This window comes from Pyrgilauda ruficollis, unplaced genomic scaffold (genome assembly GCF_017590135.1).
Source record: "Pyrgilauda ruficollis isolate IOZ18807 unplaced genomic scaffold, ASM1759013v1 scaffold35, whole genome shotgun sequence".
Lineage (NCBI taxonomy): Eukaryota > Metazoa > Chordata > Aves > Passeriformes > Passeridae > Pyrgilauda > Pyrgilauda ruficollis.
In genome coordinates this window covers 5390315-5402413 of record NW_024524934.1, presented here as the reverse complement: position 1 = coordinate 5402413, position 12099 = coordinate 5390315, and the positions used below count along the sequence as shown (strand labels likewise).

The following is a 12099-nucleotide window of genomic DNA, read 5'->3' as shown; positions in this document are numbered from 1 at the left end:
CCCCAGTCAAGAAGCAGGCTGGTGCCTCTGCAGCCCCTGATGTCTGAGATCAGGGTCCCCGCTTGCAAGGCTTTTAAATCAAAGCCAGCTGATTGCAGGGAGGCAGGAAGACCATTTCTGTCTTGATTACTGCAATAAAGGAAATCTTGAAGATTTTTTTTCCAGCATGCTAAAAAACTCCAATATTCTGCAGGATAAATAGTCTAGCCTGACATTATAGATGCTTGCTCATTGAGCAAATACAATATATTGAATGCTTATTTTATTAATTATTCATTAACCAGTAATGTTGCTACCTCCTGAATTCAGGGATGTCAGTGAAGAACCAGGTTACTGAATTAATCTTGGTGCTAATGTGCTTTCCCTGTAGTTTGCTGGTTTGTTATTTATTATCAGAAAAGCAAGTAATGAATATTACTGGCTGCACACTTAGAGACACATTGATGTGATCTACCACACATGAGAACACTTCCTCTTCACTAAAGTTATTAACACAAATGGCAATTTCACAGGGTCAGGTCTGAGGCTAAAGACTTAGTTTAATTCCCACATATGGTCTGTACAGTGCTTGTGAATCCCAATGCATTGAAACAGGAGCATAATTCTTATCCAAACCTGCCTCTAAAAGACTGGTTGTAACTTTTCTGCACATATGCAAAAAAAGGACTCCATTCATCTTTAAGCAATCCCTTTGTTAACACTATGTCTTTGAGAAAACATTAACATTACATAAATGTACCAGGGGTAATGGTAAGGATATTGCTTTCTTGATACATTTGTCCAAAAGACACTTAGTCCTACACAAAACAAACATAAACATTAAATCTTATTGACTTCTCTTCAGAAAGTCACCTCCGTTTACTCACGTACAATAGCCTGCACGTGAAACTCCAGAGTTTCTGGATATAGAGGGATGACCATGCACACAAGTGAGACGTACTCCTCTAGCAGTTCTCCTTGTACTCACAGTAATAGCCACAGGGAACACATACGAGCATATATATAAATACAATTTTAAAAACCTAACTCAGATCAGCCTTTAAATACAAGTTTGACTGTTTTACAAGGATTGCCTCTGTTAAATCTCCTGCACATGTGTTGCTAAATAGGCCATAATATGCTGAAGTGGAGGGGAAATGCAAACTGTAACTTCTGAGAGAGGTTAAATATTTTGCTCAAAGAGCAATTTCTCCATTTTACAATCAGCAGACTATAAAGTGAAATTTATTCCTGCCAGTCTGCTTCTTTTATCTTGTACTCCCACCTGATTCGTTTCCTTTACAGAAATTACAAGGTCATCCAAGCTAAGCAACTGTTGTGCTTGTGATTAAGTACCTACAATCAGGAGTTACAAAACATGAAGATTTATGGTTAGATTTTTTAGAGGTGGAAATCTATGAGCTAGTTCTTAATGGAGCTGCCCTAAATTTGTCAGTATTAACCAGCAAAAGACAAACCCAACAAATAAACCACCTTTGTTTTTAAAGCCAGAATGTAACATTTTGAAGCAACTACTTCCCTGTTTTTGTTTGTTTCACCTGTTTTTATTAACACCATTATTTTACTCAAAAGAGAGTACTGCACAGACTCCATGTGGTCTCTTGTTTACTGGAGAAATAAGACTATTTCTATTATCGAAATATGTTATTCTGTTACTGCCACTAGCTTTATTTATATCACCATGAATTATTTTGCCCAGCAGAGAAATGTGGCTTCCTCTTATATAAAAGCTGCCAGTAGTTTGACAACTAAAAGCAAAACTGCAATCAACTCAGGGCAGAAAATGAAAGATACCACACCCCACTGAAACTACAAAGGAAATTAAGGTAGATTTAATATATTTGTCTCAGCTGTGTTGACAGCCTGAATTAGACCTCAAATACAGACTGTGTCAGGGGGCTGAAGAGTATGGGAAGAATGAAGGGGAAATTGTGACCCCTTTAACGCATTTTGCCTCAACTTCCGCAGAGAAAGGATGGGAGAAACAGATGTTGCAATGACAAGGCAGTGTGACTTGCCCTGCTTCCACGAGAGCAGAAACAGGAACAGTAGCAGACCCCAGCAATAACAAATTCCTTTCTGGGCTGGTGACATTTCTGATTGAAATGAACTTTGGACAAGATGAAAGCACTTTTCATTTCATCAGTGGCCACACAGGTGCCTCTGGGGAGACCTTGCCCTCAAATGCCACTCCCTGCTGCCTACCATTAAAATCATCCCTCTCCTCAGAACAATGTTTTTCCTCCTTTATAGTAGCATAAATAAAATGTCTCTGTACATTTGGAGCTCCGTTGTCTAACATGGAGAGACACATCTGCCCAAGGACAGACTAAATCTACTCTGCAAGGCTGTGCTTCCATAAATAACAAAACATCTGCTGGCCCTAGCTGAGCAAAATTGATGGGGGTGGGGTTTCATCCCATCCCAAGGTGGAGCTAGAAAGGTTAAGGACACTGCTCACTCTCCAAACCAAGGAGCGTGTAGAGGTGATGTGTTCTGTGGTGACACTGTCATCCCTTGATTGCTCCACTGACCTTTTGCCATAGCAAATTACTCAGACAAAGCAAACTCATGCTGCTAGCTATGAAATGCAGAACAACCATCACTATCGAAACAACAGTAATAGCATCATGATTCTAGACATGCCTTTTTCTGTGATGAATGATGATGTTAGCCATGCAAACTCCTCATACAAAGAGGCAAGTGCAAACCGTGCTCTGAAATGAGGATCCCTGTCCTACTGAAAGATAGAGTTAGATGTCTAAAGAGATCTTAGTATTGGGGTGGGTTTTTGAAAGCACACAAATGCTGCTGTCAATGAGAGTTTGTCAACTAATGGAATGTTCCAAAGCTCACAGGCATGGATGTACTTTTTGCGACCCCAATACACCTTAAATGAATAAATAAACAAGCAAACAAACAAATAAATGTGTGTGGATCTCTTTCAGTAGCTTGCCTGAGGCTGGAAAACTGGTGGAAGATGCAGCCTTCTTGGAGTATACAGTTTGTAACTACAAAACCACCATTTCTTTCAGCAAAGCAGAGCTCACCAGGACATTGTTCACAGAAAAGAGGGCTGACAAGGGCCTTGAATGCCCATCTCCCATCTGCAACCATGTACAGAACCCAGACCAGTTCTGCTCAGAGTATTTATTCCCAGCAGTTGAGCCCAGATGTGTAACGGTAGCTCAGTTGCAGCTTGTCATCCATAAACAATCACCTGCTTTTCCTGCCTTCCTCCTGATGCTAAGGGCAATTTCAATAGCTCCCTTGGGGTTTGTGCAAATATATAGCTAAACTAAAAGGGAAAAAATGCTGTTCTCCCTAGGCACCATTGCAGCTAAAGCTGAGGCTCAGCCCTTTGCAGTTTTTCTCCATCACCCCCATTCATGCATCTAGTGCTGTCGCATCGTCCCTAATCCAGGATTTAGATGAGCTTGTTTACCACAATCCCATTTTCCATGTGATTTATCCCCAACATCCTGCATGTGAAGAGGCAGGCTCCACGCACACCCCCGCCTGCGTGCTGCCGTCAGGGATGAGCTCTTGCTTTAGGCACTTGCTTTTCTCTCATTAGTGGAAGCTAACAATAAGTGTGAGAATTGCAGACGTCAAACATAATTAGGAAGAAATTATTTCACGTTACCCAACAAAATGAGGTCTTTGAATAAAGCCTAATCCTGCTGTCTGCCCATTCTTTTTATCCCTAAATGACTCGGAGATAGGGAGGGCGCAAAATGCCCTCCACAGCAGTGGATGGGGAGCAGCCACGAGGAGATTCAGCCATGCTCAATGGGATCCATCATGCTGCCATCCTCTGGCTGAATAAACCCTTCCCTAGTGGGACTGCAACACTGCTTAAAGAATTCACCATTTCAAAAAGCTGCATCTCTTCACAGCCTGAATTTTAGTAAATAAAAATGATTGCTTCGAACTATTCAGTCCCCTCAGACCTCTGAAGGAGCTGCTGTGCATTTCAATGACTGTGCAAGCCTTGCAGACTGACCCTTCCTCAGTACTGGTAGTATTTGTCACCTTCATGGTGATGCTGACAATCCTCTTCCCAAACTGTCCAATTTTTCTACTCTTCTTTCTAGTATCTGATACAAAGGAGTCCAAAAACCTCACAGCAGCCTCATGACATTTTAAAAATCAATGACAATTTTTTATACTTGTGGGAATTCACCAACTTCATTCAATCACAGGATTTCTGCTTCTAAGCAGCATTTTTCAGAACAGCTGAGGAATACGTGGTATTGACCAGGGAATGGGTAGGTTACCTTTCTCAACAAGGTGGTAGGTGACCACCATCTGTCAAACCTGCTATTCCATAAAAATTTATGGCTTCTCATGCTGCGTTTCTCAGTCACAGACATCCCAGCAGTATTTCCAAAACATCAGTGGGACTATAAAAACACATCTAGCAGGTGTGCATGTCCAAATCTCAAGTGTACTTATTTACAGCCATATGCACACAGACAGTGTCTCTGTGATCTACTGCCTCATGATCCTTGCAATATACAATTTATATTGCTTCAGAACACCATTTTCCACTTGCTGGTGTAAGGACAGTACACTCCATAAGGTATTGTAGTGAATAAATCTAGGGCTGTACAAAAAACAATGCAGAGCACTACTGTATATCTGGCAGAGAAGCTTTAAAGCCAGCAGAACATATATCTATATATATATATAGTGACATACAGAGGATTCAGTCGAGCAATCGGAAGAGCATCTCCCAAAGTCAGGAAAGAGGCAATAGGTAGTTTGTTACTTTCTTCCTCATTTGTTTCTCATTTTACTAGTTAACTAATGTGCAGAAGGCTGCTCCCCCACCTCATCTCTCTGCTTTCACACTGGGCATGATAAATATATGATAAATACCACTACAACCAGCAGCTTTTGGCAGCAGCACAGCACAAACTCTTATTGGATTGCAAAATCTTACTGGTGTGCCTGTGGCACCTTCCAGTGAAGGGCAGCAGTCCCTGACAAGCACTACTGGCAGTGGACAGCCTTTATGTGTCTCCTCTGCCTCCAGACAGTGGTTAGGAGTGTGCTGATCAGACAGACATTATGCTGACCAGTAATAATACTGTGAATATCAAGAAGTTCCCTTGACATTGATTATTAGCAACATGATGATAGCACACTGGATTACCAGACATTTTGTGCTATTACATCATCCAGTTCCAGCAGGTGGGAGAAGCCAGGATGGAAACAATCAGGGAAAACAAATAAATACATCATGTTCTTGAAAAACAGTGGACTAAAATATCAGCTTTAATACTCTTGTATCTAATTGCTAATGAGCACGTTCACCAGAGCTGGTGGGTTATGAGGCTCAAAAATACTTGAATGCCTTAGAAAGCCTCCCTTGTAGAATGTGTGGCAGATCAGTTGCTCTAAAGACACACACTGTCTCAGAGCATGGGGGACTTTGTGAAAGACATACAAAGAAACCAGGTCTTCCCATTCCAAGAGAGTGCAAACTCTGCTGTTTCTGTAAAGGGCTCTTCTGTTTACTAAATGTGTTGATTGAGAAAGTCTGTGGGGTCTCTTACGATCACCATTATGATTCTGTGATGAAAGAGAAGTGCAAGCACTGGCACTGAAGCACCTGTCTCAGTACCAGGGAACATTCCTGCAGTCCTGGGAGATGTGCAGTTCTGCTGTCCATCACCCAGCAGTGCTGGCCCTCCTTTTCACCAGGGCTCCCTGACAGGCCTTTATCACTGCCCCAGGAAAACCTCCAAGTTCACTGTCACAGCCTGGATATATCCCATTCCTCTCACCCTGACAGCCACTGAAAGCTAAATCCAAGTCTTCCTGGCTGCTTCTGTAACTGGAATAACAGGGAGACTGTGCTTCCCAGCAGGTCCAACACAGCCAGTGAGAACAGAGACATCTGTCTTTTCCTTCCCTTTCCCTGTTAACTTCCAGAGTGCTGTTTTTCTTCCCGAGTTCTCCTTTCTGTCTTACAGTCACACATGCACACTTCTTGAGCAGCTGTGAAGTTGCACAGGCACCAGAGGGATAAAATGGAGAAGTTTGGGAGGAGCTGAACAGGAAAAAGAAAAAGAAAAAAAAAAAAAAAGGAACACCATACTCACTTAAAGATTTACTTGGCACAGAAGGTTTGCATTTCAGAGTAGAAGATAATGGAGTTGTAAGGGTTTTTAGCAGCCAAGAACATGGTCTCCAGCATCCATTTCCTAACCCCATGCCACATGTGGTTTTGAGCTGAGAGTTCTGCATCTTAATTCACTATTTTTGCTCCTTATTTCATAAGAGATGTCACATTTTAGAGCAATCCATTCTGGTCTGGTTAAAGGAAGAGGTCTTCTAATTAATTGCTGTAATCAATTGCCATAATTGCTATGTAAGGACTCCTCAGAAATGGTTTATGGTGCACTGGCCTGTTCATGTGGAATCTCCTGCCTTTGCTATGACATATTTTGCCACCTTGGGTAAGAAGCCCCATTTTTGCTGGGGTCTGCATGTGCTGAGCCATGATACAGGGTACAGACCAGGGAAGCACAACATTCATGCAAAGTGTTTTATGACAGGCACAAAGAATTTGTCTCATGGCTCAGAGAACAACAAGGTGTGTAGTGGGCCAGGTCCTGCTATAAGATACAGTCCCTGCAGCCTCACCCTTACAGCTGGCCTGGTGTAACTCAAGGCACTATTCTCCCAGCATGGGAAAACAGTGAATTCTGCTCTGGAGTCTCTCTTCCAGTTGGCTGATGTAGCACTGAAGTCATAACAATTTTCTGGGAATAACAGAAGGTTCAGAAGTTCCAAGTTACATTTAAACACGATGTGAACAGACCTTCCAGAGCCAAACTGATTCCTGGTGCAACTCTAATAAGGCTGGAGGAACTGCACCTGGGATGATTTTGGTCCCACACAATATGTCAATGGCCAATCTCAATATGCCTGGGTAGAGGCATCTTGGAAAAAGACATTCTCTTTATAGTACTAAATTCTGATCTGCCAAATGTGGCAGCCAATGAGCTCTTCCAAACTAAATACTGTGAGGATTATGCATAAATACTGAAGTACCCTAATCAGCCTCTTGGTGAAAATTAATTGATCCATTACAGACAATAACTATATGCTGAAGTTTTTATTCTGCATTTTTTACTTCTGTAAGTAGCATATGTGATTTGATTGGCTGGATATTTTAAACCCTAGGGGACCATTGGTGGAGCAGTACAAATCCCTCTGAAATCCAAAACTGCCAGCTGCAATTATAGTCTGCATCTAGCATCTTCTCTAAGGACTATAAATGCTTCACTACTTTAATTTTGCTTGGCATTTGCATCACTGTGTGACAATTACCAAGCAACAGAAAGGATGAATTCAGTAATAAAGTCTGGTTAGTAAGGAAATACTGTCCAAATTGAAATATTCCGTCTATTTTAGTCTAATATTCATCAGTTTGTGCACATGGATCTATCACATTTAGATATAGAGCACTGGTAAGACAACCACCTTTCATTTTTGCTGCTGAAATGCCTGTAGTTTCTTACATATTAGATATGAGCAAAATAGTTCCCTCCTCATATTTCTTTATTTTTTTCAACTACTCAAAAGGATGAGATACTAAGTTGTAAATAGTAGTAATTAAAAGGTCAGACTGGCAACTATGTCACTCTAGTTAAGGCTAGTGAAATTCTACCATTTTCAGTGATGTTACACTGATATAAAGCAGAATGAAACAGCAGTTTCATTCAGCTCAGCTATTTTTTGAACTCATATATACACAGTTTTAGTTATTTGAACGATTTGTGATTGCCCCTAAGTCCTAGCTATACTAGAAGACAAGATCAGGCATTATAGCTCAAGCTATTAAACTCAGATTTAGAGATATCTCAGAGCAGAGATACAATTGGGGAAACAAAAGACAACATTATGAGAATATGTGGCTTACACAGGAAGGGCTTTGCATATGGCCAAAAATAGTTTCCTTTGTTAAAAAGGCATTTGCTGAAAAAAATACTGTTTAGCAAGGAAAAAAGCAGGTTTTGCAAAGGTGAAACATAAAATACTTATAATGAAAAAGATCTGGTGCACAGTGAGCTGTGAAGAACCAGTGTTTGTAAATGACACTATTTTCCTTCATCAGGCATAGCTGGAAAACTTCAGAAGGACCTAAGTAATTCTGGCAAATGGACAACACAGTGGAAATGGTGTTCAATGTCATTGCAAGGTCAAACAGTGAGAGACAAAAATTCTTCAGATGCTTCAAAAGGGTTCAAATTGAATCATATAATCACTGGGACCTTGCTGTCCTGTGCTGATCTTTGGGACCCAGAGCTCCAGTGCAGCTACAGTCTAACAAGGTTGGAATAAAGCTGAATAAAGACTGAACTGAAAAAAATCACAGTACCAGCAACAGAGCAGCACCATCTTACATATCTTGGGCATGTTTGCTGAAGCCTCTCAACAAGAATACAGAAAAATTGGACAGGTTTTGGAGGAGGCTGAGCATGACTCAGTACAAAAATTTTCAAAGACAGTTTGGAAAGGTGAGGTTAGTTTATTCCAAGGAGGTGATAAACAAGGCCATGAAAGAAAATTAAATAAAATGCTGAAAGTGGTATTTACCAGGAGCTCCTATTTTTCCTGTCTCCAAAACATGGTAGCAGTGTTTCCCCTGAAAATTTTCCCTGAAATTTTCATTTTCATAAAAAAACAATTAAAATGTGCAAGAAAATTCCCAACAACTGGCTGGTTATCTCCTTGTGGTTTTCTCACTGGAGGGCAACTAACAGCATTTACCAGCTCTGAGTACCACCAAGTTGATAACATAAGAGGATTCAATTTTGATTACAGAAATCATGGCATGCACATAGAAGGTTCTTAAACAGTTCTGTCTGACCTCAGTTTACTCATTCTTGTCAGAAATCCTCCACATTTAATGGCCCTTTACAGCCCATTCAATACAGAAAACCAGAACAGCTGGTGAGTAACACTGTTATGAAGAAGAAGGTGTCTAGACAGGGTAAATGTGTCCAACCTGACCCAATGAAGGCAAGTACTGAAGGACTTAACCTATTTTGCACCAGCAAAAATCTCAGTTACTCACAGGAGATGCAATCAGAAGAGAAAGTTATACCTCTGACCTTTGGCCGAACAAATAGCTCATAAAAAGGCACCTACAGCTACAGTCTGAAACGTTTTCAAAGCTGAACATTTTCAAATTATGTGCCAACAAGAACCAAATTCATGTAGCTCATCTGATAATTAACCAAAGTTCCCATAGCCCATGCCAGGAAAATGAAACGGGGAGTTATATGGGAAGCTTTATTGGACCAGAAATAATGTATAGAGCCATTTTGCCTCTCCATGGCTTTTGCTCTTGAACATTGTAACCAAACACATCTCAAATATTTAAAGACTAAGGAAAAAAACTACATCCCACCATATAATTCCAAAAGCAAGAGTTAAAAAATGTTTTTCTCTTACCTTGTTAGCTTTGTCCCAATCTGCTGCCTAAGTTCAAGCCTCTCTTCATCAGTCTGCATGGGGAGGATGTTCTTTTCCTCCAGCTCTCGCTTGGAAGGCCTGTTGCTCAGTTTGATTGCTAAAGAGTCCTTCCTGCAGAGTTTCCTTGCCAGGGGGCCTGTAGGAGAGAGGAGAGGTTCTGCCAAAAGAGGTGTCATCATTTCATTACAGCATGCACCTGGCAAAGAAGTACTAGCCAAGGGAGGATATGAGGTTCTCCTTTACACTGGTATGGACCATGGGAAAAGGGGTGTCATTAACTGTATGTGCTCATTGAGTTAATCTGAATTCCTATCATAATAAGGAAAAGCTGAAATTGGTAGATATAGAGGAAATAGAAATTAATATATTGCTCCATAGAGGGGAATGGAGAAGAAGGGCTTGTTTCAGAATTGCTAGTAGCATCTGTAGCTTTTTCTACCATAGTATTTCCACATAATAGGATGAAAAATTCAACCTCAGAATCTGGGCAGGCAGCAGAGCTACAGCATGTGAAAAGAAAGGGGTACCTGAATGTCTCTTGCAATGTAATATCAAGACATCCAAGCCAGCACTAGAAGGAATCAGGAGTCAATCAGAAGCAGCACATATCTTTTTGCACATTGACTGCTTCCTGGGCAGTGGCAGCGGCAAAGACACTAAAAACCAGTGGCCTCTTATGGCTCAAATTTGCTTTCTTAGGCTTGTGTCCAAAGCAGTTTGAACAAGGAAGACAGACACGAACACATGAGAGTTTGTCAAGAGTGTGAGAGAGTGCAGTTCTGTTCTGTTTTTAGCATAAGAGCAAACACTGCTTAATTTCACTTGCAGGGCAAGGTGGGGTGCTGAGGAGATGAAATATGCCTGTTTTAGAATCTTCTTTCTGTGCGTTTTAAAAGGGATGTTGTTTGATTGTACTGCTTCCAGTTTTCAGAAGAAAAGAAAGGCAAGGGCCTGGAACTTCTAATGTCTAGGATGACAAGCAGTTGTCATACACAAAGCACTGTATCTTTTCTTCATGGCACAGTCCTACGATGCCGCACTGAAGCAGGAATTGGGTTTCCTTACAGAGGTCAGGAAGGCCACAGGTCCTTTCTCAGTCTAATTGTGATATGGCTATTGATTAACCTCTTCTTATCACAGCTCAATCCTCTGATTGTGACCCTTTCAAAGCATGTGCACATTTATGATTCCAAAATGATTTAAAACTGACTATATATAAAAGCTCTGATTCTCTATGTGTGGCAGTTATTTCATCCTCCTGAAGCAACTACTGGGATGATCCTTACTTAAGCCAAAGGCAGGGCTTCTCTTCACAAAGAGCATTTGGGAAAGCAAATCCAAAAGCCAGTTTGTAACTGAGCCAATATAAGCCCAAACCTGTCATTTGAATTTAGTCTGAGCACGACTGAGACAGAGATTCATAAATATTAGTGAAATCAGTATAAATTTATATTGTTTGTTATTTTGGATTAGCATCCCCATGTAGTCAAGCCCTGAGAGATGAAAAAGCCACAGCAAAGAAAGAAAATACACAGGCCTTGTGTTTCCACTGTGTATTTATTGTGAGTTCAGAGTAAAAATTAAATAAGTGAGAAAGGAAAAACGGAATGAGTCTTACTTGTAAATAATGAGTTATCCTCCTCTTCATCTTCCTCTTCTTCCTCTTCCTGCCTTGGATAAAGGCAGGAAGAATCTTCATAGTCATTTTCATGAGGCACATTTTCTTTATTGTCATCGCATTCGATCACAACAGTTGGCACTTGTCTCATGTCTGGAAGGCCCCCAGGTCCTGTTTTTGTAACACTGTCACTTGTGTGTAAACCAGAGCTGTTGGGAAAGAAAAGCAAATAAATAAACTAAAGGAAACAGCTCAATGAAGGGCAGAGTTGCTTCTCTCACTGTATATAGGAAAGTAGTGGTCTTTCATCTCTTTTTGAGAAGAAATGAGGACAGAAAGATTTTCAAGACCAGCAAGGTATCTAACGGGTTTAAACTGAGTACTTATTAGATTTAGGGTACAACACTTAAAAGGGACAGTTAGGACAGCATGCAAGCAGAAATACTGTCAACCAGGACAAAGCACTAAAGATTTGTGGCAAATACTTAGTGACCAGCTGCTACTCAGAGTAGTAAGCACCAGCTACTCAGTGGTAAGCACACCTTTAGCCTGGTGTCTGTGTGACCTTTCCGCTGGTTTGCAGGCAGCAAGGAGAAAATACCACACCTCAGTGCAACAGGTGGAGTAAGACTGGGAGGAAGGAAGGATGGACTGTAGGAGATAATTGAAGAAAGACAGAGGGAAAACTAGTGGTTTGCACTAGTGATGAGTGACTTGAGGGGATGGCAAGCGCACAACTCTTTGACGTGCAGGGGAGCGAGCATGTGAAACTGGGCTTGGATAAATGAGACTTTGCAAATGAGCAGGTGAGAGTAACCAGGGAAGAACCTAAAACCTGGGGGGCTTTTTTGTTAATGGCACAGTTATATATTATGGGGTGGACATGATGATATCCCTTGTCCTGCCCCAGCTCTTTATCCAGCCAGGCACTGAGGATCAATCAGAATCGGCGCTAACATCATATTTCTTTTGTCACGGGTATG

The 12099-nt window shown here is 41.1% G+C and overlaps 1 protein-coding gene across 1 annotated transcript in view; it reads right to left on the bottom strand.

The window, feature by feature from the left end:
• The window catches only part of PHACTR1 (phosphatase and actin regulator 1), a 294154-nt gene that overhangs the window by 33672 nt on the left and 248383 nt on the right, over positions 1–12099 (bottom strand). The window contains exons 8-9 of the mRNA XM_041475409.1: positions 11117–11325; positions 9478–9634 (exon numbers count right to left, since the gene is read on the bottom strand). Of these exons, the coding sequence (XP_041331343.1) occupies positions 9478–9634; positions 11117–11325 (366 nt within the window). The remainder of the gene's footprint in view (positions 1–9477; positions 9635–11116; positions 11326–12099) is intronic.